At 43.0% G+C, this 27158-nt stretch overlaps 1 protein-coding gene and 1 non-coding gene across 9 annotated transcripts in view; one reads left to right on the top strand and one right to left on the bottom strand.

Moving 5' to 3' along the window:
• TNIK (TRAF2 and NCK interacting kinase) overlaps positions 1-27158 on the bottom strand; it is a 560172-nt gene that overhangs the window by 260321 nt on the left and 272693 nt on the right. For all 8 annotated transcript variants that reach the window (XM_038749188.1, XM_038749204.1, XM_038749246.1 and 5 more), the window contains exon 3: positions 10252-10308. In XM_038749188.1, coding sequence (XP_038605116.1) covers positions 10252-10308 — 57 coding nt within the window. The remainder of the gene's footprint in view (positions 1-10251; positions 10309-27158) is intronic.
• Positions 24814-24885, top strand: TRNAT-CGU. Its single transcript has one exon. It is a non-coding gene; the product is annotated as a tRNA-Thr (tRNA).

The following is a 27158-nucleotide window of genomic DNA, read 5'->3' as shown; positions in this document are numbered from 1 at the left end:
TACATCTATGTTGTAGTCCCCCTTTTGACAGAGAATGTGTCTTATGTTTCCTTTGTTTCTTTCTGAGGGATTGATTCAAGGTACTGCTCTCAGCCCTAGTAGTGTTAGAATTTACTGAGTGCCCACTTAATGCAGGGCACTGTACTACATGCTTGGAAAGCCCAGAATAAAGAAATGATCCATTTCCTGATGACAAGGGGCTTACACTCTAATGCGGGAGACAGACCAGCTAGCGTAGTCAAAATAAATGATTGAATGCACAATTTTGAATAATATTCCAAACACAACAGTGCTGAGGATGGGTATAAGTACTGTATTTACCTTGTTTGTTTCCCCCTCTAGACTGTAAGTTTGTTATGGAAAGGGAACATGTCTGTCAATTCTATTGTATTGTACTCTCTCAAGTGCACAAAGTAAGTTCTCAATAGATACCACTGATGATTAAATAAGTTTATAAATGCTAGAGCAGACTGAGGGGATGATATGGCTCAGGGTCCTCAAAATAAACAGAAGAAAGCTTGTTGCAAGGAGTGGGGTTTTAGGAAGAATTTCAATGTTGGGAAAGCTGTGGTCTGTCTGACCGGAGAAGGGCGAGAATTCCAAGCCAGAGGTACAGTAAGAGTGAGGAGAAATGGAGGTGGGGATAGTTGGAGTTCTTCATCTACAGCTAATCACCTGGAGAACTCATTCGCTCCCATGGCTTCGACTACCATCTCTACATGGACAATTTCCATTCATTCATGCATTCAATCATATTTATTGAGCAGTTACTGTGTGCAGAGCACTGTACTAAGTGCTTGGGAAGTACAAGTTGTCAACATATAGAGATGGTCCCTACCCAACAATGGTCTCACAGTCCAGAAGGGGGAGAAAGACAACAAAACAAAACATGTGGACAGGTGTCAAGTCATCAGAATAAACAGAATTAAAGCTAAATGCACATCATCAACAAAATGAATAGAATAGTAAGTATGTACAAGTAAAATAGAGTAATAAATCTGTACAAATATATATGCAAGTGCTGTGGGGAGAGGGAGGAGGTAGGGCGGGGGGATGCGGAAGAGGAGAGGAAAAAGGGGGCTCAGTCTGGGAGGGCATCTTGGAGGAGGTGAGCTCTCAGTAGGGCTTTGAAGGGAGGAAGAGAGCTAGCTTGGCGGATGTGCGGAGGGAGGGCATTCCAGGCCAGGGGGAGGACGTGGGCCGGGGGTCGATGGCGGGACAGGCGAGAACAAGGTACAGTGAGGAGGTTAGCAGCAGAGGAGCGGAGAGTGCGGGCTGGGCTGTAGAAGGAGAGAAGGGAGGTGAGGTAAGAGGGGGTGAGGTGATGGACAGCCTTCAAGCCGAGAGTGAGGTGTTTTTCCTTGATTTCCAAATCTTCCTCTCCAGCCCTGATCCCTCTCCTTCTCTGCAATCTCATATTTCCTCCTGCCTTCAGGATATCTCTACTTGGAAGTACTGCTGACACCTCAAAATTAACATGTCCAAAACAGAACTCCTTATCTTCACACCAAAACCGTGTCCACCCAAGGAACTTCATGTCACTTTAGATGGCACCATCATCCTTCCTGTCTCACAAGCCCATAACCTTGGCATTACCCTAGATTCATCTCTCTCATTCAAGCCACATATTCAATGCCACTAAATCCTGTCAATTCACTCTTCACATGGTCACTAAAATCCACCATTTTCTCTCCATCCAAACTACTGCCACATTAATCCAAGCACTTAACCCATGGGGTTCAAATCCCAGCTCCGCCACTTGTCAGCTGTGTGACTCTGGGCAAGTCACTTCACTTCTCTGGGCCTAAGTTGCCTCATCTGTAAAATGGAGATGAAGACTGTGAGCCCCATGGGGGACAACCTGAACACCTTGTAACCTCCCCAGCACTTAGAACAGTGCTTTGCACATAGTAAGCGCTTAATAAATGCCATTATTATTATTATTGTGCCTTGATTACTGTTATCAGCCTCCTTGATAACTTCCCTGCCTCCTGTCTTTCCCAACTCCAGTCCATACCTCACTCTGGGGCCTAGAACATTTTTCTACAAACATGTTCAACCCACATTTCTCCTCTCCTCAAGAATCTCCAGTGGTTGCCCATCCACCTCCGCATCACAGAAACTCCTTACCATCGGCTTTAAGGCACTTAAGTCACTTTCCCCGCTCCTACCTCACCTTGCTGCTCTCCTACTACAACCCAGCCCCAACACTTCACTCTTCTAATGCCACGCTATTCATTGTACCGTACCTCAATCTCATCTACCTCACCACCAACCTCTCACCCACATCCTGCCTCTGGACTGGAATGCACTCCTTCATCTCCAACTGCCAGTCACCCTCCTGACCTTCAAAACTTTATTGAAGGCCTCCAAGAGGTCTTCCCGGACTAATCCCTCACTTCCTCTTTTCCCACTCCTTTCTGTGTCACCCTTGCACTTGGATTTGTTCCCTCTATTCACCCCTCCATCAGCCCCACAACACTTAGGATCACATCTGCAATTTATCTATATTAATGACTGTCTCCCCCAGACTGTAAACCTGTTGTGGGAAGGGAACGTGTCTATCAATTCTGTTATACTGTACTCTCCCAATTGCTTAGTACAATGCTCTGCACAAACTAAGTGCTCAATAAACACCATTGACTGAATGATTGTTTGAGTTTCATCCACTGTAATGCTGAGGACTCCAAGAGACTGTGTTTTTGATTCTGCTCGGCTAAATGTAAACTCAACTAGATGGTTGAGGCTTCTGAAAACTGAACAACTTCTATAAAAAGCCAAGGAAACCTTACAACAAAGAACGTGAAATGCCTGGGAAGAGAGATTTTAGGCAAGTAAGCATATTTTCTGAGGAAAGAATTGTATTTTCTCTAGAGAAATGAAGAGATAACCAATTTGATAGCCTTATGGGATGTGGGAAAGCCAAAGCTTGCAGAGTAGGTGACATGGGTTATTAAGCTCCTGAACAGGAGGAGAAACAACAAATTTATTTCTTCCCCATTTAAAAGGCTCGATCTTCTAGAGAAACAACCTTTACTATTTTATGCCATCAGGGCAATGAGAAAGCTATAGTATAGTGGAAAAGAAAATTAACTATCCAATCCCAGCTAATGCTCTTCCCAAAGTGCCCTTCTATAACCAAAGGATAGCATCTTCGTCTAATCCACAGCCTCTCCACACTTTCCCTCCAAATTTTCACTTAGTTATCTCTATTTCTTAAAATCATTTCAATGCTAAATTCATCATATAGGCTCTTTAGTTTGTAGTCTTTATGGTGTATTAAGGGTTTACTCTTGAGCTTCCTGTAGTTAATGGGAAAGTTTCAATTAGGGTCAAAGTCTACAGGTAAGTACCCTGAATTCATTCTCGGGGCATGGGAGTTGGTGGTGGTGGTGGGGGCGGGGGGTAAATTACACATTTTGGAAGGACATATGGTCCTAGTGATCTAAAAGAATCAATGTTTCTCCCCCAAAACTTTAGTTAAACCTAGAAAAGAGGTTTTTTTTGCACCTCAGGGATTCTCCTTAGTGAACTGCTCAGATCATTTTCCTCCTCATTGATGGATTGGCGTTTATGTTGTCAACATATAAATGTAATCTCATTCATTCAATCGTATTTATTGAATGCTTACTGTGTGCAGAGCACTGTACTAAGCACTTGGGAAGTACAAGTTTGCAACATATAGAGACAGTCCCTACCCAACAGTGGGCTCACAGTCTCCTACACAGAAGAACCAAAGGGCCTCAAATGCTCCCAGAAATCTGTGGCAAAACAACTGTGGTAACACAAATGGTAGGAGGAAGGCAGAAAAAAAAAACCCAGGAAAATCTCTTCAATTAAATGCACTTTTCTTGAATTCTGCAGTTATAGAAATTCTAAGTACTACTCAAGAATTCAAGTATTAAAACAGGAAATCAGAAACTGCAGGATAGCTGATCAACCCTTAAAGGGGCTGCTGGCTGAACTACAAAACTGCAGCCAGGTTTTGATCCATCCTCCTGTATCTGTTCTATCTTAATCTAGGAAATTCTCATAAAAATGTACAAAAGGAAAAAAAACCTTCTTTCCACACATCATGTTTCAATGGGCTCAGTGCAGTAGGTCAGATGGCATACATTAAGCAGCCAACCTCTGGAAAATTAATCTCAGTTCTTAAATACAGTAGCTCTACAAACTAATCAGATTCGGTAATTTGCGAACAGCTACTGCAGTGTTCCATACTGCCAATGGAGAACATAGTTTGTGAATCAGAATGTTTTAAAGGAGTCATGTGGATTTTACAGTGGGAAAAGCACTTAAAGCGTGATGATCAAAGAGATGAATAGTGGCCATTTGGTGGAAGGGATTTTCCATTCAGTCACGTCCCAGATGATTTCCTGGTGTGTACTGGTGTTTTGCTTTGTAGAGTCAATTGTCCGTTAATGTTTAGGACTATTTGCATGGGGAAGGACGGCAGAGTTTTAATCAAAACTGAAAATATTTTGCGGGGAATGGAGGACACCACCCATTTTGAGATTTAACACGACCTGATCCAGCAATGACATTGGTTCTATAAGCAATGACATCTTCAATAACCGTGTGAGAAAGGGAAGGCAGAATAAGTGGCCTCAAGGCAAGCCCATCCATGTTATCACTTTGGACAGGAGACCACTCAAATCCTCTGTGTACCAACTCTGTTAAATTACTGTACTCTCGCAAGTACAGTGGTTTCAATAAATATGCTTGATCTATTTTCCAAATCAATCAATGGTTTTTATTGAGCATTTTCCATTCATTCATTCAGTCATATTTACTGAGCGCTTACTGTGTGCAGCGCACTGTACGAAGCGCTTGGAAAGTACAATTCAGCAACAGATAGAGACCATCCCTACCCAATAATGTGCTCACAATCAAAATAATAGTAATAATAATGGTATTTGTTAAGCACTTACTATGTGCCAAGCTGGGGTAGATAGAAGGTTATCAGGTTGCTCCATGTGGGGCTTACTGTCTTAGTTCCCATTTTACAGATGAGGTAACTGAGTCAGAGAAGTTAAGTGACTTCCCCAAAGTCACACAGCTGTGTGCAGAGCACTGGACTAAGCGTTTAGTAGGGGAATACAATACAATAGAGTTGGTAGACATGATCCCTGCCCACAACAGTTTATAATCCAAAAGAGTCTGATTAATAGTTTTGTTGATGGGACTTTTATTTGAATCTCTTTGGGAAACTCCTAGCATCTGATGTTGATGGTCTTCATTTCCATATTCATTTTTAGAGACTCATTCACCCATGAACACTTGGCACGGTGGATAGAGCATGGGCCTGGGAGTGAGAAGGCGCTAATCCCGGCTCCGCCACTTGTCTGCTGTGTGACCTTGGGCAAGTCACTTAGCTTCTCTGAGCCTCTGTTACCTCATCTGTTAAATGGGGATTGAGACTGAGCCCCACGTGGGACAGGGACTGTATCCAACCTAATTTGCTCACCCAGAGCTTAGTACAGTGCCTGACACATAGTAAGAGCTTAACAAATACCATGATTATTATTACATGGGTCCGCTGATAGACCAGATCTTCAACACGTGGGTGAACCATTCCAATCAATCAATCAATCGTATTTATTGAGCGCTTACTGTGTGCAGAGCACTGTACTAAGCGCTTGTGAAGTACAAGTTGGCAACATATAGAGACGGTCCCTACCCAACAGTGGGCTCACAGTCGGTTATTCCCCTCCTAGTTCCTAGGAAAATACTAATTTTTAGGCTCTCGTTCATCATTTTGATCTGGAAAAAGAAGACGGATATCCCTGAACAAATCTGACATCTCACAAATAGCAATACGCTAGTCATTGTGCAATTTCCAACCTCGTCAATTCTGAGACCCCAACCACTTAACTAGTCTTCTCACCCACATACTCTCTCACCACAAAACTGTTCTCTCCCCAGACAGAACTCCAGTCTCTAAGTCTCCTCCTCCTCTTCCGGGGCATCATTCATGACTTCGATAATAATAATGGTATTTGTTAAGCGCTTACTATGTGCCAAGCACTGTTCTAAGTGCTGGGGGAGATACAAGATTATCGGGTTGTCCCACGTGTCCCAATCTTAATCCCCATTTTCTGGATGAGGTAACTGAAGCACAGAGAAGTCAAATGACTTGCACAAAGTCACACAGCTGAAAAGTGGCGGATCCGGGATTTGAACCCATGACCTCTGACTCCCGAACCCGGGCTCTTTCCACTGAGCCACGCTGCTTTGATCCCTACCTAACATCCCTTGTCTTGATTCACACACAAATCCACACCTTCAATACTGCCCTCCATTGCTAACTTCTTGCTCGCACCACCAACCCATCCCAAGCTCAGGATTACCTCTGTCGTACACCTCCTCTGCTCCTGCGTTCTTGCTGCACAATGCTACAGGCAAAAGTCTAAGCACCCCCAGGTTGATTTTGGCCACGTTAAATAATAATAATAATGGCATTTGTTAAGCGCTTACTATGTACAAAGCACTGCTCTAAGCGCTAGGAAGGATACAAGGTGATCAGGTTGGCCCACGTGGGGCTCACAGTTTTTACCCACATTTTACAGATGAGGTCACTGAGGCACAGAGACGTTAAATTCATTCACTCATTCAATCGTATTTACTGAGCGCTTACTGTGTGCAGAGCACTGGACTAAGCGCTTGGGAAGTACAAGTTGGCAACATATAGAGATGGTCCCGGCTCCACTACTTGCCCACTGTGTGACCTTGAAAAAATGATTTAACTTCTCTGTGCCTCAGTTTCCTCAGCTGTAAAATGACAGGTTCAATACCTGTCCTCGGCTCCGCCACTTATCAGCTGTGTGACTTTGGGCAAGTCACTTAACACCTCTGTGTCTCAGTTACTTCATCTGTAAAATGGGGATTAAGACGGTGCGCCCCACTCGGGACAACCTAATTACCTTCTGTCCACCCTACTGCTTAGAACAGTGTTTGGCACACATTAAGTGCTTAAAAATACCATCATCATTTTCATTACATAGACTGTGAGTTTTACGTGGGACGGGGACTGCATCCGAACTGATGAATTTGTATCTACCCAGAGCTTAGAACAGTGCTTGATACAAGTAAGCACTTTATAAATGCCATAAGTAAATCAATGCCAGTGACTTTGTTGACAAAATTATAATTATCAGTCAGAATGGCCTGAGTTCTAGTCCACTTGTCTGCTATGTGACCCTGGGCAGGTCACTTAACTTCTCTGTGCCTCAGTAACCTCATCTGTATAATGGGGATTACGACTGTGAGCCCCATGTGGGACAAGGACTGTGTCCAACCTGATTATCTTGTATTTACTCCTGGGACATGGATTGTGTCAAACCAGATTATCTGAAATCTACTCTGACACTTAGAACAGTGCCTAGCACATAGTAAGCGCTTAACAAATGTCATAAAAAACAGGTATGAGCTCTCCAATGTGACCCGCTTACTCCCTAATTCAGCCTCACCCTAACATCTATGCTCCTATTTTTCTCAGCTGTCTCTCAAGAGATCTCCCACTTTGCATCTACATATGCCTCTGACTTCATCCCTTCCTACCTTACAAAATCAGTCATGTCCACTCTTCTTCCCTCCCTAATCACCAACATCAACTATTTCTCTCCTTCCTCAATGCCTTCAAAGATGCTCTTGCCAATCAATCAGTCAATCCATCGTATTTACTGAACACTTACTGTGTGCATGGCACTATACTAAGAGCTTGGGAGAGTATAATATGACACAGTTGGTAGATACATTCCCTGCCCAGAAAGGGAAATTAGGGCTTAATCTCCCCCATCCCTCTTGTCTCCCCCATCCTCAAATAATATTCTCTAGACCCCACTGCCCTATCCAGATTTCATCTAGTCTCCTTTCCCCATTCTAGTGCAATCTCTTTGAATGAGTTCACACACTTACTGCTTTCAGCTTCTCTTCATCTCCTTTCTTGACCCACTACTCTCTGGTCTCCACCCTCCTGACTCTAATAATAATAACAATAATAATAATGGTATCTGTTAAGCACTTCCTATGTGACAGGCACTCTACTGCGACTACTACTACTAATAATTGTGATATTTGTTAAGCATTTATTATGTGCCAGGCACTGTACTAAACACTGGGGTAGCATACAAGCAAATTGGGTTGGACACAGTCCCTATCCCATGTGGGGCTCACAGTCTCAATCCCCATTTTCCAGATGAGGTAGCTGAGGCACAGAGAAGTGACTAGCCCAAGGTCACACAGCAGATTGACATCGCTCTTCCTAATATAATCAAATAATAATAATAATGATATTATCATATTATAATAATATAATTATATTATGATAATATATTATAATATTATCAAATAACCTCCTCCTTACCAAATCCAACAAATATTAACTACTCCATAATAACCTATTTGCATTTCTGCTGCTTTTGACACTGGAGACCACTCCCTTCTCCTTGAAACTGTACCTAGTCTTGTTTTTACTATCACTGTTCCCTTCTGGTTCTCCTCCTACCTTTCTGGCTGTTCCTTCTCAGTCTCTATTTCTGGTTCTGCCTCTGCTTCTGGAGATCTCTCTTGGGTCCCTTTCTCTTTTTACGTTAGACTCACTCCCTTGACAAACTAATGCGCTCCTATGCTTTCAACTATCATCTCCGGGCGGATGACTCTCAAATCCCATCTCCTGAAATCCAAAGTCCACTTTTGACCCCGTTTGCTCTTTTGAACCCTCTAGCCAATCTGTTGATGAAGACTGTCAGTCTTACCTCCACAACATTTCCAGGATCTGCTCCTTTCTTTCCATTCAAATGGCCGCCATGCAGATCCAGGCACTAGTAATACCTCAACCTGACTACTGCATCAGTCTCCATTCATTCATTCAATCATATTTATTGAGCGCTTGTGTGCAAAGCACTGTACTAAGCGCTTGGGAAGTACAAGTTGGCAACATATAGAGACGGTCCCTACCCAACAACAGGCTCACGTTGCCAGCCTTTCAGCTTTACAGTTCTCTAGACTGTAAGCTCGCTCTGGGCAAGGAATGTGTCTGTTTAATGATATATCATACTCTCCTAAGAGCTTAGTATAGTGCTTTGCACACAGTAAATGCTCAATAAATATGATTAAATGAATGAATCACATTGCACTCTGCTGCCCCAAATCATTATTCTGAAACATCTGCTCACAGTTGGCACTCAATATATCCTTCTGCCTGACTGGTCAATTATACCCATGATATGTCAATTCCTTTCATGCCTGCAGAAGATTTGCAAATGTTTTTATGTTTTCATAAAGACAACAAACCGAAGCAACATTGTTCAGATGTAAACTTTATGAAAACGTAAGAACGTTTGCAAATCTTCTGCAGGCATGAAAGGAATTGACACGTCATGACACAGTAAGCACTCAATCGACCAATCATTGGTATATACTGAGTGCTGACTGTGTGCAGAGCACTGTACTAAGATCTTGGGAGAATACAATACAGCAGAGTTGGTAGACATGTTCCCTGCCCACAACGAGCTTGGGAAAAGAAAGTGTTTAAAGAAACACTGTTCTTGGACAATGGTAATTTCCGTGTTGCAATTATAGTGATGAGCAAAACTGTAAGCTCCCTGTGGGCAGCAATCTTGTCTTCTAACACTATTCTAACTCCCAAGCATTTAGTACAGTGCTCTGCACACAGAAGGTGCCCAATAAATACTGAGTAAAAACAAATTTTAAAAAGTCCTAGATTTTATTTTGGACAAAAAAATATCATTAGACTGTAACCTTTAGACTAACCAACCTTCACTGCATTTTTGTCTCCTCCACACTCACTTCCAGGTGGCCCTCTGGGAAAATTGTTTGACATGTCTCTGTCATTAATTGTTGCATTATTCTCCTAATACTTTGGAAATCCTAGTTCTTCCTTGAGAAGCAAATGCCAATCCTTTATTTATGGGAATTAATGAACATATTCTTTCTCTAATTCTAAGAGGCAGTTTCCAGGCATACGATTTAATTGATATGATTTATCTGTGAGTGACAAACCTACAGTCGATCTTCTACTGAATGGTGTGAATTTTATATTCTAAGCTTTAATGGCATTTTAGAGATTCATTAAATCTCTTCATCAACCATATTATAATTATGTCACGGTCATGAAATAACTCTTTCCCTCTGTCCCGAAAGTTTCTCATCTGCGTTGCAAGGATACAGCAAAAGGTAAAAGTGTATACTTTACTGGATACAGAAAAAAAATGGAAATTGATACTTTACCCCAGTGACATCCATAACCTTAATAGCAGCAAGCTGTCCTGTTTTAACATGACGACCCTGAAAAGAAAGAAATCAGAGAGATTCAACTTTTAAATAAATCCAATTCAACACTGGCCTTAACATTCAACATATGAAGAACCAGAAAAACTACCAATGTAGGATAATTTATACTATGGGGATAAATTCATTCATTTATTCGATAGTACTTATTGAGTGCTTACTGTGTGCAGAGCACCTTACTAAGCGCTTGGAAAGTACAATTCAGCAACAGAGAGAGAGACAATCCCTGCCCACACCAGATAATATCATACATTCCTTATTCCTAAATGCTTTCTAAAAACATGTTTACTATTATTGGATGTTTCACTTTAAAATATTCCCAAGAAAGCTGCCCTCTGGACACAGCCCACGTCCTCCCCCGGCCTGAAACGCCCTCCCTCCACACATCCACCAAGTTAGCTCTCTTCTTCCCTTCAAAGCCCTACCGAGAGCTCACCTCCTCCAGGAGGCCTTCCCAGACTGAGCCCCCTCCTTCCTCTCCCCCTCCCCAACCCCACGGCCCTACCTCCTTCCCCTTCCCAAAGCACCTGTGTATATGTTTGTACAGATTTATTACTCTATTTTACTTGTACATATTTACTATTCTATTTATTTTATTTTATCAATATGTTTTGTTTTGTTGTCTGTCTCCCCCTTCTAGCCTGTGACTCCGTTGCTGGGTAGGGACCATCTCTATATGTTGCCAACTTGTACTTCCCAAGTGCTTAGTACAGTGCTCTGCATACAGTAAGCACTCAATAAATACGACTGAAGGAATGAATGAATGACACTGTTCACACAGAGAACCAGGGTACAAAGAGAATGCAATGTGGAAAGCTTCCATTTCTGAACCTCCACTGAGAGCAACTGGATGATAATTCTTCTGGGTAAAAAAATGTTCTCTCAAGGCCAGATACAACTTGTTGGGGAAAGTGGAAAAGAAACACAACTGCTGTAAATATAGCCCTTGAGAGGAAACTCAATCACTTAATTACCTTGTCACCTACTTTATCCACCCCACCCTCAGCCTCACAGCACTTCTGTGTATATCCACAATTTATTTTGATATCTGTTTCCCCGTTTAATAACAATGATCAATAACTATGATTAACAAGAGCTTAGTACAGTGCTCTGCACACAGTAAGCGCTCAATAAATACGATTGATTGATTGATAATAATAATTGTGGCATTTGCTAAGCGCTTACTAAGTGCCAAAGATTGTTCTATGGGCACTGGTAGATACAAGGTAATCAGGTTGAACACAGCCCCTTTCCCACATGGGGCTCACAATCTTAATCCCCATTTAACTGATGCAGTAATTGAGGAACAGAAGTTAAATGACTTGCCCATGGTCACATAGCAGACACGTGACAGAGCTGGGATTGGTCTGTAAGGGTGGAGCCCTCTTGACTGTTAGCTGCTTGTGGGCAGGGAACATGTCGACCAACTTTGTTATATTGTACTCTCCCAAGTGCGTACCACAATGCTCCGCACACAGTAAGCACTCAATAAATGATAGATTGATTGAGGGTAGGGGAAATATCAACAGCTTAAAAGGTACAAAACCACGAATAAGGGTGATGCAGGAGGGAGAGGGAGTAGGGGAAATGAGGACTTAGTTGGGGAAGGCCTCTTGGAGGAGATGTGATTTTATTTAGTGAGGCTTTGAGGGTCGGTCAGAGGAGTGGTGGTCTGTCAGACACGAAGGGAAAGGAAGTTCCAGGCCGAAGGCAGGATGCGGGTGAGGGGACGGCTGTGAGCTAGACGAGATCGAGGTATGGTGGAATGAAGGGCGCATGCTGGGTTGTAGTACGAGAGCAGCGAGGTAAGATAGGAGGGGGCAAGGGAATTGAGTGCCTTGAAGCCAATGGTAAGGAATTTCTGTTCGATGTGGAGGCAGATGGGCAACCACTGGAGGTTCTTAAGGAATGGGGAAACATGGATTGATTTTTTTTTTTTTTTTTTTGGAAAAATGACCCGGCCAGCCGAGTGAAACATGGGTTGGAGTGGGGAGAGACAGGAGGCAGGAAAGTTGGTGAGGAGGCTAATCCTGTCAAGGCAATATGGGATAGAATAAATTTATCATTTAGAGAAGCAGAATGGTCTATTCATTCATTCATTCGTATTTATTGAGCGCTTACTGCGTGCAGAGCACTGTACTAAGTACTTGGGAGGTACAAGTAGGCAACAGATAGAGGCAGTCCCTACTCAACAGCGGGCTCACAGTCTAGAAGGGGGACACAGACAACAACACATATTAACAAAATAAAATAAACAGAATATGTTCATTCATTCATTCAATCGTATTTATTGAGCGCTTACTGTGTGCAGAGCACTGTACTAAGCGCTCTATTGGAACGAGCACAGGCCTGGGCATCAAAAAAAACTGGACTCTGATCCTGTCTCTGACATGTCCACTGGGTGACAATGGGCAAGTCATTTACCCTCTCTGTGCCTCAGTTTCATCATCTGTAAAATGGGGATTCAAATCCTACTCCTTTCTGCTTAGACTATGAGCCTCAAGTGGGACAGGGACTGTTTCTATTCTAATGATTCTGTAACTACCCCTGCTCTTAGAACGGTGCTTAGCACATAATAAATGCTTAACAAGTACTATTATTATTATTATTAGTTAGTACTTGGATGAGCATAGTAGCAGTTTGGATGGAGAGGAAAGGGTGGATTTTAGCAATGCTGTGAAGGTAAAATCACCAGGATTTGGGTTAAATAAGAGATAAAAGTAGAGGATGATGCCAAGCATTAACAACCTCAGTATCTGCGTTTGTGTGTGTGTACATATATATATGTATATATACACCTACATAGTATGTATGTATGCATAGATACATATATTTACACATATAGACACATGTATATATACACACTTACATATATATATATACATCTGTATGTATGCATAGATACATATTTTTACACACATATATACACACTTACATATAATATATATAATATATACATACATACACATACACACATACACAGGCAAATATAAGTACATATATATTCAATTGTACATTCAAGTAATCTGGTATTTTATCCTGGCATATTTGCTTTACTACCTATCTGATCTTTAAAACTGTGGTCTTTATCAAGTGCTCCCTATTTCCTAAGTGCTGGGATAGATACAAGATTATCAGATGAGGCACAGGCCTGGTCCCACACTGACTTCACAGCCTATCTCATCCCCATTTTACAGATGAGACAACTGAGATTCAAAGAGGTTAAGTGACCTGGCCAAGGTTACAGAGTAGGTCAGTGTCACAGCTGCAACTATAATCTGGGTTTTTTGACTCTCAATTCTGTCCTCTTTCCACTAGGTCATGCTGCCTCCTTTGTTCTTCTTCCTACTGCTTCCATTACCTGTGATTTTGTCTGTCTGAACCCCTCTTCCCCAATGTGGATGGTTAGCTCCTTGTGGATAGGAAATGTGCATTTTTCTTTGCTGTATTTTTCCAAGCAGTGGGTTCAGTGGTTAAACCCTCAGTAGACTCTCAATAAATTTCATTGATTTATTAGCTATTTTGTCCTTATCTATTTTGCTGCTCCCTAATCCTTCTCTTCCCTATCTCTCCTTCCCAGTTGTGATCATCTCCCCATCAATTTTACCTGCTCTCCTTCCGTCTCTGTCTTTTCCTACCTTCCTTCGTCCTGCTCTTATGTTCAGACTTTGTCACTTCCATCACAACATTTTTTCCCCCTTTTCTTCTCCCCCCACAAGAGGAAGAAAGGAGAGTAAAAGATAGCACCCAAATAATAAGAATAATGAGCTTTAAGAGCCCTCCCTCTTTTTCCTCTGCCTCCCATCCTGTCCCCACTATCTTTCCACAGGAAAGGGTTGTAATGCAGGAAGTTGGTTTGGGAGCAGTGTTCACTAGCCACTGCTTAACTGCACCACTTCCTGGACACTCTGGCCCGGACACAAAGAGCAGCAAAAAAAAAAAAACCTGATAGTCTATCAGTCAGGGTGAAAAGCAGTGTGTTCAAGTGGATAGAGCATGGGCATGGTTCTAATTCTGGCTCCACCACATGTCTGCTGGGTGACCTTGGGCAAATCACTTTGCTTCTTTGTGTCTCATTTTCCTCATCTACAAAATGGGGATTAAGATCGTGAACCCCATGTGGAACAGGGGCTGCGTCCAACCTGGTTAGCTTGTATCTACCCCTGTGCTTAGTACAGTGCCTGGCATTCAGCAAGTGCTGTATCACTACCAATATGGACTCCTAGCTGGATTCAGATGGAGACAGAGTTGAGTGAGGCCTATTGTAAGTTGTGGTGTAAGTGATGATCACATGTGCCATAACAGCTTTCCTAACACACCCTGTCTCCTCCCCTGCCAGGGGTTCTGACATGTTCCATTTGTCATGACCTCTGGCCAGGAGTTTCATTTCTTTAAGATAGAACAATCAAAGCCATTCATTCATTCAATCGTATTTATTGAGCGCTTACCGTATGCAGACCACTGGGCTAAGCACTTGGGAATTACAAGTTGGCAACATATAGAAATGGTCCCTACCCAACAATGGGCTCACTGTCTAGAAGGGGGAGACAGACAACAAAACAAAACATGTGGACAGGTGTCGTCAGAAGAAATAGAATTAATGCTGAATGCACATCATTAACAAAATAAATAGGATAGTAAGTATGTGCAAGTAAAATAGAGTAATAAATCTGTACAAATATATATACAGGTGCTGTGGGGAAAGGAAGGAGGTAGGGCTAGGGAGATGGGGAGGAGGAGAGGAAAAAGGGGGCTCAGTCTGGGAAGGCCTCTTGGAGGAGGTGAGCTCTCAGTAGGGCTTTGAAGGGAGGAAGAGAGCTAGCATGGAGGGAGGGCATTCCAGGCCAGGGGGAGGACGTGGGCCAGAGGTCGACATTGACAACCCTTAGACCAAAAAACCCCCAAAATACCCAACAACTCTCTGATGGCTGCCTTGCCTTTGACATCAGGACCCAAAGGCTTAGTTCATGTGGTGAGTTTTCATTTTATTCTAATATTGGTACAGATAACGATGAAGAGGAAAACACTAATAAAGTCCTGGAGGAAATGTACTTGGTTCTTCCATTTTCTATTTTATTTCCAGCCCACGGCATAAATTCACCTTGGGACCGCACGGAGGAGTGGATATACCAAAGGCTGTGGTTTGAGCTTAAAAGAGAACCAAGAGGTGGAACAATTAGCCGGCTCCACTCAGTCCCAGGTGAAAACATCTCCAAAGTCTCTCACAGAACTAAGGCAGAGCTGTCAACCTTTGATCAGGAGAGGTCCACAATGAAGCTAAGCTATGAGAGAACTGCTTTTTACACCAGGGGAAAACGTCAAATCTTATTAGGATCTAAATTATTGGCAACCCTTCAGGGAGATGGCCAAGGACTCAACAGAGACAAGGAAAAGAAATCAGACCGGAGCCTTACTACAAAATATTTAAAGGGTCCAGCACCGTAATTCTGTCAAACTATGTATGTATCTGTTTCTAATTAAAGTTTTCAGAGATGAAAATGAATTTTCAAACCAAATTTTCACATATGGCTGGCAGGAAAACTGAATGAGTTTGTTTTATGTTTCATTTTTACTTGGGTTCAATGTGGGTTCTGGAATTTCGGAACAACGATCTAGTATATATTTTAGAATCCAGTCAGTTAAAAAAGGTGACCTCTTTCTACCCACTTAGGGCTTTGAATCACATTTACAAAGGAGTCACAAACTTTCAATTGTATTTAAGGAAAGGAGCAGTGCTTGACACACACTAAGCATTTAAGCAAATAAAATGATAATACCTGAAACGATTTGAGAAAAAGGTGCTATATAAAATAGTTTATTATGATTTCTGATGCCTGCTTAATGGCCATTTCCCCCCCTTTTCTTTAAGTAACTGCTAAGTCTACAAAAAGTATCATAAAATGCCTTGTCAGGGGACAATTGCCCAGTCATTTCTCAACAAAAGGAGCCAAGCTTTGTTAACTAAAATAGTCACCACTAACAAAAGCTGAACTGTGTTGACTCTCCCCAGAAAATTAAAAATGCTATCAGACAGGACACAAGAAGCCAGACCAGTCAGAGTGTTTCAGTAGATAACGTCACCGCATTTCAAAAGCAAAACATAAAAACTACATTTACTGACAGTGAGAAAGAAATATAGAATTTAAAGATGGAAAATAGAGGATTACTCAGCTGTTTGACCTCTTGGTCTTTACCACAAAGAAGGAAAGATCACATGCACACACCTCTCACAGAAAAAGTCTAGACATTGTTCTATGCTATACAATAATAAAATGCTGTGTTGATTTGTTTTCCATGCTGAATTACTCAGCACTTGGTGATAGCAAATCTTCTCTCATCAAATATGGCTGTTGTTTCCTTTTTGGCTAGATGAATGCCAATTGAAAAAACAAAACTCTTCAGCACAGGTTAGAAATAGCCATGTCTGTCTCGGCTTTTGATGAACTGGGAGGAATTGTTTTAAAAAAAAATCAAGATGGTTTTGGAGTAGATGACTTCAGATACTGGAATTGCTCAGGGGACCTGTAATGGGACATAGAGCATCCTCATTTCTAGGTCACTGAGATAAATGGGGCCCTGGCTTCTGGACAATGAGACTATGTATCAGGAATCAAACCTGAGTATAAGCCACAGAAACCCACATCAGGGATCCAGAGAAACACCAGGGAGACTCTGGAAGCTGAGAGCAATGAGGGCACAACCTTCCTGATCCTTCTGACCTTCTACTACAGGCCCAAATCAAAGGGCCAGGAAGTGAGCCACAAGGTTAAAGGAAATGGGATTTTTTTTTCTGCTTGAAGAAGAGGAGGCTGAAGAGTGATTTTGTCATTAGCAACACAACACAACACATTGCTAGATGGAAGAGGCTCATAAATAATTATCCTTTTTACTGAGGGGGGCAGAAAATAAAGTAAGGGGCCCAAGTTAGGTATTTGAGCTTCCCGTCAGTGTGCTGTCATACTGTCAGCCCGTTGTTGAGTAGGGATTGTCTTTGTTGCTGAATTGTACTTTCCAAGGGCTTAGTTCAGTGCTCTGCACACAGTAAACACTCAATAAATATGACAATGAATGAATACTGTCTTGAGCTGAAAAGAAGGGATGACATTTCTTTTGGACTGAAAAAGACTAGAATACTTGAAGTGGAGCCTGAATAAGCTAATGAATCTATTACTTGTACATTACTTGTGAGAGAAACAGGTTTAAACTCCCATTCATTTGCCTGAGATGGGCCAGAGATGGGTATTGAAGTCCTATTTTTGGCCATGGTAGTTCTCACAACTGTAGAAGTGGCAATAGCAACAGGAAGTTTGGTGAGAGAAGTGGCAGTAGCAGCTCAACAGAAACAGGAAGAGAGAAAGTCAAGAAGTAGTGTGGCCTAGTTCACTCATTCATTCAATCGTATTTATTGGGCCTTACTGTGTGTACAGCACTGTACTAAGCGCTTGGTAAGTACAAATCGGCAATATATAGAAACGGTCCCTACCCAACAACAGGCTCACAGCCTACAAGGGGGAGACAGACAACAAGACAAAACATGTGGACAGGTGTTAAGTCATCAGAATAAATAGAAATAAAGCTGGATGCACATCATTAACACAACAGAGTAGTAAATATGTACAAGTAAAGTAAATAGAGTAATAAATCTGTACAAACATATATACAGGTGTTGTGGGGAGGGGAAGGAGGTAGGGCAGGGGGGATGGGAAGGAGGAGAGGAAAAAGGGGGCTCAGCCTAGATGGAGAAAGTATAGGCCTGGCTAATAAAAGACCTGGGTTTTATTCTTAGCTCCCTTACTTGCCTGCTGTGTGACTTTGGGCAAGCCACTTACTGTCACCATGCCTCCATTTTCTCATCCGTAAGATGGGGTTTAAATACTTGTTCTTCCATTCCCTAAAACTTAGAGCTCCATGCGGGATATTCTTCCATTCATTCATTGAATTGTATTTATTGAGTGCTTACTGTGTGCAGAGCACTGTACTAAGCGCTTGGAAAGTACAATTCAGCAACAAATAGAGACAATCCCTATTCATTCATGCATTCATTCAATTGTATTTATTGAGTGCTTACTGTGTGCAGAGCACTGTACTAAGCACTTGGGAGGTACACGTTGGCAACATATAGAGACGGTCCCTACCCAAAAGCAGGTTCACAGTCTAGAAGGGGGAGACAGGCAACAAAACAAAACATATTAACAAAATAAAATAAATAGAATAAATATGTACAAGTAAAATAGAGTGATACATATGTACAAATATATACACATATATAAATAGGTGCTGTGGGGAGGGGAAGGAGGTAAGGCGGGGGAGATGGGGAGGGGGAGGAGAGGGAGAGGGAGGAGGGGGCTCAGTCTGGGAAGGCCTCCTGGAGGAGGTGAGCTCTCAGTAGGGCTTTGAAGGGAGGAAGAGAGCTAGCCTGGCGGATGTGTGGAGGGAGGGCATTCCAGGCCAGGGGGAGGATGTGGGCCAGGGGTCGACGGCAGGACAGGCGAGAACGAGGCCCAGTGAGGAGATTAGTGGCAGAGGAGCGGAGGGTGCGGGCTGGGCTGGAGAAGGAGAGAAGGGAGGTGAGGTAGGAGGGGGCGAGGCGATGGACAGCCTTGAAGCCCAGGGTGAGGGGCTTCTGCCTGATGCGCAGGTTGATTGGTAGCCACTGGAGATTTTTGAAGTATAGATTGAAATGGGGAGAGACAGGAGGATCGGAGATCAGAGAGGAGGCTGATGCAGTAATCCAGATGGGATAGGATGAGATATTGAACCAGCAGATAGCAGTTTGGATGGAGAAGAAAGGGGAGATCTTGGCAATGTTGCGGACCTGAGACCGGCAGGTTTTGGTGACGGATTGGATGTGAGGGGTGAACAAGAGAGCGGAGTAGAGGATGACACCAAGGTTGCGGGCTTGTGAGACGGGAAAGTTGGTAGTGCCGTCAACAGTGATGGGAAAGTCAGGGAGAGGGCAGGGTTTGGGAGGGAATATAAGGAGTTCAGTCTTGGACATATTGAGTTTAAGATGGCAGGCAGACATCCAAATGGAGATGGCCTGAAGGCAGGAGGAGATACGAGCCTGGAGGGAGGGAGGGAGAGCAGGGGCAGAGAAGTAGATAATAATAATAATAATAATAATGATGGCATTTGTTAAGCGCTTACTATGTGCAAAGCACTGTTCTAAGCGCTGGGGGGGATACAATGTGATCAAGTTTTCCCACAGAGGGCTCACAGTCTTAATCCCCATTTTTACAGATGAGGTAACTGAGGCTCAGAGAAGTTAAGTGACTTGCTCAAGGTCACACAGCAGACTTGTGGTGGAGCCAGAATTCGAACCCATGACCTCTGACTCCAAAGCCCGTGCTCTTTCCACTGAGCCACGCTGCTTCATCTGGGTGTCATCAGCGTAGAGATGATAGTTGAAGCCGTGGGAGTAAATGAGTTCACCAAGGGAGTGAGTGTAGATTGAGAACAGAAGGGGACCAAGAACTGACCCTTGAGGAACCCCTACAGTAAGGGGATGGGAGGGGGAGGAGGAGCCCACAAAAGAGATTGAGAATGAACGGCTGAGAGATGAGAGGAGAACCAGGAGAGGACAGAGTCTGCGAAGCCAAGGTTGGATAGCGTGTTGAGGAGAAGGGGGTGGTCCACAGTGTCAAAGGCAGCTGAGAGGTCGAGGAGGATTAGGATAGAGTAGGAGCTGTTGGATTTGGCAAGCAGGAGGTCATTGGTGACCTTTGAGAGGGCAGTTTCGGTGGAATGTAGGGGATGGAAACCTGATTGGAGGGGGTCGAGGAGAGAGTTGGTGTTGAGGAATTCGAGGCAGTGTGTGTAGACGACGCGTTCAAGGAGTTTGGAAAGGAATGGTAGGAAGGAGATAGTGCGATAACTAGAAGGGGAGGTGGGGTCAAGAAAGGGTTTTTTTTTAGAATGGGGGAGACGTGGGCATGTCTATCCTACCCAGCAACGGGCTCACAGTCTAGAAGGGGGGAGACAGACAACAAAACAATACAAGTAGACTCATATCATTAGCATCAAGATATATAAATAAGATAGAGACAGAGATCTCAGTGTATTGTATTTACCCCAATGCTTGCTACGTAGTGTTTAACAAATATCATTTTAATTTTTTATAGCATTTATTAAGCACTTACTATGTGTAAAACACTGTTCTAAGTGCTGCGGAGGTTACAAGGTGATTACAAATTACAAAGTAATTGTTATTACTATTTCAACCCTACGTAGCTGAGACCCATTTCAGCTGTCCTGCACATCAATTCTACTTCTGCTGTGGTTTCCATGTCTATATGCATTTCTACAGAGAGGTTTCTGGGGCAGGGGAATGAGCTACTGGGCAGTAACACTCTTAAGTACCCAGGGAAACATCCTGGGAATTAGAGGAGTGGAAGGAATGCCAGGAAAATGTCCAGCAGACTTGCAAGGGTATGGTGCTTTACTCCTGCTGCTGCTGTTGCTGCTGCCCGGAGCAGTTTGTCAAGAAGAATGATTTTGTGTGAAAGCTGACGGGTGAGTTGTCACTTTTGCCTCTGATAATAACTGTGGTACTTCTTAAGGGCTTACTGTGTGCCAAGCACCGTACTAAGCATTGGGATAGATACAAGATAATCAGCCTAAACACAGTCTCTTGCCCCTCATGGGATTCACAATCTAAGTGGGAAGGAGGAGAAATACTGAATCCTCATTTCATAGGTAAGAAAACTGAGGCCCATAAAAGTTAAGTGACTTGCCCAAAGTCACACGGCAGGTAAGGGGAGATGCTGGTTTTAGAACCCAGGTCCTCCGGCTCCCAGGTCTGTGCCTTTCCACTAAGCCCTGTCTCTATTTCTTTCCCTCTCTGTTTCCCCCTTTCTGTGCCTCTCTCCTACCTCTTCTTGTCTTTTCTTCACTTCCTCTCTTCATTCTGTCCAGGCATATTTACCCCTTGTGTGCAGATCTATCAATCAATGATATTCACTGAACAGTTACTGTACGCAGAGCACTGAACTATGTGCTTGGGAGTGTTCAATACAATAGAGTTGGTAGCCAGGATCCCTGCCCTCTAGCAGCTTACATTCTAGTTGGAGAATTTACAGTCTATTTATAGTCTCCTTATTTCTCCAAATAAACAGTCCCAGGTCTGATGCCCCGAGGGTTCCCGAATGGCTGAGTGAGAACAAGCTCTGGTTCCAGTGTATGGGATCTAGGGCTTTCACCTCACAGGGAAGGGGAATCTGCAAAGTGAGGAGAACCACAATTTGGGGGAATTCCCCAACCCCTATCCCCACCCCCATCACCCACCTGACTCCAGGCCCATATCTTCAGGTTTTGGGAGGGATGGGGGGTTCCCTGAGCCTGTATCTCTCTTCTTGGATTGAATAAGGCAGTAGCTTCCTAACTTCCAGTGGGATCTTTCTGAAGGCCAGCAAAGGCCAGAGAGATGGCATCTTGGGAAAACTTCTTCCTCCTCTTAGCTCCCCTTAATGAACTCTAAAATTTATGCCATCTCCCTTGGGGTTCAGTCCACACATCAGACAGGAGACTCTGTGGATCTGACTAGAAGTCAGGAGCCAAATATTTTTGTTTCATCCAGCCTGAAACATAACCCTAATGCCTAACAAGACTAAGGGTGTTTTCTATTGTCTGTCCAGCAGTGATTCTGTGGGTCTCTTGATGCCAGGGTGAGATCTGATGTTCTCTTATATCAGTGTTGGACAAGTCCTAAGAATGTTCATAAATCTGCTATTCAAGATCTCTGCTCTTAAATAATAACCCATTGTTGCACTTGTCCCCATCTTTATATTACCCTACTTCCCCTATCTGTAATGTTAATGTCCATTTTGCCCCTCTAGACTGTAAGCTCCTTGTGGGCAGGGACCAATGCCTACTAACTCTATTGTATTGTACTTTCCCAAGTGCCTAGTACAGTGCTCTGCTCAATAAATACCATTAAGTGACTGATTGGTTGACTGACAATCTATGTAGAGTGTGCCTTTCTCTATTCCCATCTGCGGGGATCAGAAGGGGGATTCTAATTCCTCCCCCAGACACTGCTCCCTGCTCAAGGTTCATTCCACTGGAGATATCAGATTTCCCTGATGAAAAACAACGAACAAGGAGGGAATACCAAAAATGTAAATGTGGGTCTTGCTGTCAATTTTTCTTCATGGATGCAGAGATTCTCTTTGGCACTTCAGTCATCCCCACTAGCAGCCCACACCACTTACATACATATCCATAATTTATTTATTCATTCATTCATTCAACTGTATTTACTGAGTGCTTACTGTGTGCAGAACGCTGTACTAAGCACTTGGAAAGTACAATTCAGCAACGAGACAACCCCTACCCAAAAACGGGCTCACAGTCTAGAAGGGGGAGACAGACAACAAAACAAGACACGTAGACAGGCATCAATAGCATCAAAATTTATATTAATGCCTGTCTCCTCCTCTAGACTGCAAGCTTGTTGTGGGCAGGGAATGTGTCTGTTACATTATTAAACTGTACTCTCCCAAGTGCTTAGTACAGTGCTCTGCACACAGTAAGTGTTCAATAAACACGATTGACTGGCAGAAGGTTGAAACTGCTCTAATGTGTACATTGCAAATTATAGAGCAACCTCAGTTGGGGATCTCAAAGCACTTTACTACCATGAACTCATTGCTCTTCCCTATGTACCTGGGTTGGAAGTTGTTAGTGCAGTAAGTGCTATTTTGCAAATAAGGTCTCCAAGGCCAAGAAATGATGAGTGACCTTGAGTGAGGTCTCACACGTCGCACGTCCAGGAATGGAATCCAAAGCTTCTGACACTTCACTCTCTGCTTCAATTGCTCCCATGCCTTAAGATTTATGTGGCGGCAAGGGGGGCACAGAGCTGTCAGTAAACCACTCTAACCCTCCTCAACTTCATTAGGGCAACTTGATCAGTCAATCATATTTATTGAGCACTTACTTTCATTAATTTAATCAATCGTATTTATTGAACGCTTACTGTGGGCAAAGCACTGTACTAAGCATTTGGGAGAATACAACAGACACATTCAGTAGACACACACCCTACCCACAAGGAGCTGGCAGTCTAAGTGGGAAATGAAAAGGAAATATTGTGTTAAAGGTTTTTGAAGTTACTCTCATACAACACTGTAAAATGGAGCATACTGACGGCAGAGTATGAGATTTTAGTTAGGGCCTGTATCTTCGTATCAAGCTTTTCAAAAGCTCATAAGCTTATGCATCTCGGGAAAAGTTCCTCTTCCTTTTGGCTCCCCTTACAAACTCTAAAATTCAGGCCATGAGAAGTAACTATGCTTATCAGGACCTTATAAGAAGCAAGGCTCTCAACTGTTGCAATGCTTCTTTTTTCCAGTTGAAAAAAATGAACTCACAAAGGGTCAATATTTCAGCTGGGGTTGGACAACTAGCTTATCCAAATGGCAAGCACAAAACTAGGTCACTGGAGAGATTCCTAGAGTCCTGGGGAGATGGGGGGGAAAGGAATGGAAAACACTGACACTGAGGTTTCGCACAGCATGAAGTTGTGAGGAAAGGTGGAGGCAGGGAGGGGCATGAACCAGAACTGAGACTAGAGCAAAATCGGAAGCTAAGGTTCTCGAATTAGGCTGAAACCTTTCTATCTCCCTTCCTCTTGAGGAGAAACCATAGGCCAGCCCATTGAACTAAACTCTTTGATGTGAGTCTTTTTTTTTAAAAGCTTTACAACTGATAGCTTTTCATCTTCGTGGACTGCTCTATGATGGAACCTTGTCTTCCCCTCTGGGCCCCTGACAGGCCTTTCCCCAGTTGAATCCTGCCTCTCAGCACCAGATTAGAAAGTCATATTATGTCACCCCACCCCCCACCATACTCTGCACTGTACAGGTTTGCCAATTATGGTCAGGTCCTGGGCTCTCTGAGCCGCTGGGATTTACATCCTTAGGCGACGGTGGGTGGACACTGCATTTTCACCATGTGGAAGCCAGGATGCCACAGAAGAAAGAAATAAAATATGCTGCCGCATTTTGTTTCATCTAATTCATCACTTCAATAGGAAGCTGATACACCCACTGGGACTTCTCACTCATTTAATAAAGGCACGTATGTGGCAGACACAAGAATACAGTTTCCCAGATGAGAATGCCTGTGCTGAGAGACACACAGTATTACATCAGTTGCAACTGAAAAAAAGCAATGGAAAGCACAGATTCATTTGCTGCTTCCAGACTGTACATGCAGTCAGATTTAATGTTTCAGGAGTGAGGCTGACAGGGTATGCCGTGCTGGAAAAGTTGAGTTTTGGGGAGGAGAATGGGGAAGGAGGCAGGGTAAGCATTCAGTCTGGAGCAGAAGGAAAAGGATGCTCCTTATAATTATATTATCACATAATATATTATTGTGATATAATATTATTAAATATATACTACTAATAATAATGAAAACAGTGGTATTTGGTAAGCACTCACTGTGTGCTAAGGACTGTGCTAAGTGTCAGGGTGGCTTAGTGTATATAGCAATAACACAGGCGCGGTGGCCAAGTGGTAAAGCGTCGGTCTCGTAAACCAAAGATCACGGGTTCGAACCCCATCCGTGCCTAACGTGCAAACTAAGTGGGCAACTTTTTTTCTCCCCCTTCTAGACTGTGAGCCCACTGTTGGGTAGGGACCGTCTCTATATGTTGCCAACTTGTACTTCCCAAGCACTTAGTACAGTGTGCTGCACACAGTATGCGCTCAATAAATATGACTGAATGAATGAATGACTGAATGGGAGTCAGAAGGTCTTAGGTTCTAATCCGAGCTCTGCCATATAGTAATAATAATTAATTCATTATGGTATTTGTTAAGTGCTTACTATATGCCAGGCACTGTACTAAGTGCTGGGGTGGACACAAGCAAATCAGGTTGGATACAGTCTTTTTAGACTGTGAGCCCACTGTTGGGTAGGGACTGTCTCTATATGTTGCCAACTTGTACTTCCCAAGTACAGTGTTCTGCACACAGTAAGCGCTCAATAAATACGATTGATTCATTGATTGATTGTGTGACCTTGGACAAGGCCTTGATTCTCTGGGCCTCAGTAACCTCATCTGTAAAATGAGTGGGACAGGGACTGTGTCCAACCTGATTAACTTGTATCTACTCCACGTCTTAGAATAATGCTTGGCACCTAGTAAGTCCTTAATAAGTACAGTAATAATAATAATAATAATTATTATTAGGTCAGATAGTCCCTGACCTACATAGGACTCGCGGTCTAAAGGAACACGAGAACAGGTATTGAATCCCCTTTTTACAGATGAGGAAACAGGCCCTGATAAATTAAATGATTTGTTACACAAGTCACACAAGCTGGCAAGTGGCAGAGCTGGGAGTAGAACCCAGGTTTCCTGACTCCCCAGTTCTGTCCTTTTTCCCCCTGGGCCAAGCTGCTTCTCCCCTGACTTTTTCCTCCCCAGAGCCCTCAACCCCACTGAAGTTTTATGGTACCTTGTAGGGAAAGTTTGGGGATATAATTAAGGCATGTGAGTTTTAAAATAAAACAGACACAATAAACTAGAAAAGGGAAGGAAGCCCATGTATTACTGCAGAATTCCTGCTCATCTGCTCACACAAAAATCAATTTCTACATGGTTTTGGTGATATCTGATCGGGAAGGCGGGCGACATGAAATTTAGTGGGCAATTTAATGAAGTCATAATGCTTCACATGAAAGAAAAAGGCAAGCTGAGCAGACGGTGCTGACGGCACATAATGAAGTCTCCCTTTTGTACACAACATGGTTGCTTTATCACTCAGAAGAGTGGTGATTGTATCTTTGCTTATGAGAATTTTGTCGGAATCGTTTCTCCACACCTCACTCCTTCCATTTAATAGAAAACTATACTCGTTTTCCACTGATGAAAATATTTCATTCAGTCATTCATTTATTCAATCGTATTTATTGAGTGCTTACTCTAAGCGCTTGGGAAGTACAAGTTGGCAACATATAGATACAGTCCCTACCCAACAGCGGGCTCACAGTCTAGAAGGTTTAGAAATTATAGCTTTGGATATGGGATACAATACTGAGGTAGCAGGCATCTATAGTCATTTGTGACATTATCAAGGAGTACAAAGCCATAGCCTATCTCCTATATCTGAAAAACAGTCAAAAGCCAAGATGTTTGCTCTCTCCCACAATGGCAGTTTAAAAAAAAACCTACTAAAACAATATTAAAGCTACTTAGAGTGAAGATTTTGTTACTGGGTTGTTTGTTTATTTTTGGACCATGGGATTTAAGAATTCCTGCTAAATGTTCCTTTTTATTCCTATTTCAGGTCCGTAGAACAGTGCACTGCACATAGTAAGTGCTCAATAAATACCACTGATTGATATGGATTTTTCAATCCTTCCCATGAATCCTCTCTACTACTCACTGACTGTGTCCGATAATTATATTGCATCTACTACAGTGCACTGTACAGTGCATGGTACATAATAATAATTATGGTATTTGTTAAGCACTTACTATGTGCCAAGCACAGTTCTAAGCACTGGAGTAGATACTTGGTAATCTGGTTGGACAACAGTACCTGTCCCACATGGGGTTCACAGTCTTAATCCCCATTTTACAGATGAGGTAACTGAGGCCCAGAGAAGTTAAGTGACTTGCCTGAGGCCATACAGCTGACAAGTGTGTGGCTGGGATTGGAACTCACATCCTTTGACTCCCATGACTCCCAAATTGTTGCTCTTGCAACTGGGCCATGCTGCGTGACACAGAGGAAGCACTTAAATACCAGCATTATTTACGATTTTTAAGACTACAAATTTGGCCCACTCTGTCTATTCTTCAGAATGCTCCAGTAAGAGAATGGAAACATGGA

Source organism: Tachyglossus aculeatus, chromosome 1 (genome assembly GCF_015852505.1).
Source record: "Tachyglossus aculeatus isolate mTacAcu1 chromosome 1, mTacAcu1.pri, whole genome shotgun sequence".
Taxonomy (NCBI): Eukaryota; Metazoa; Chordata; class Mammalia; order Monotremata; family Tachyglossidae; genus Tachyglossus; species Tachyglossus aculeatus.
This window is presented reverse-complemented; position numbering and strand designations above follow the sequence as displayed.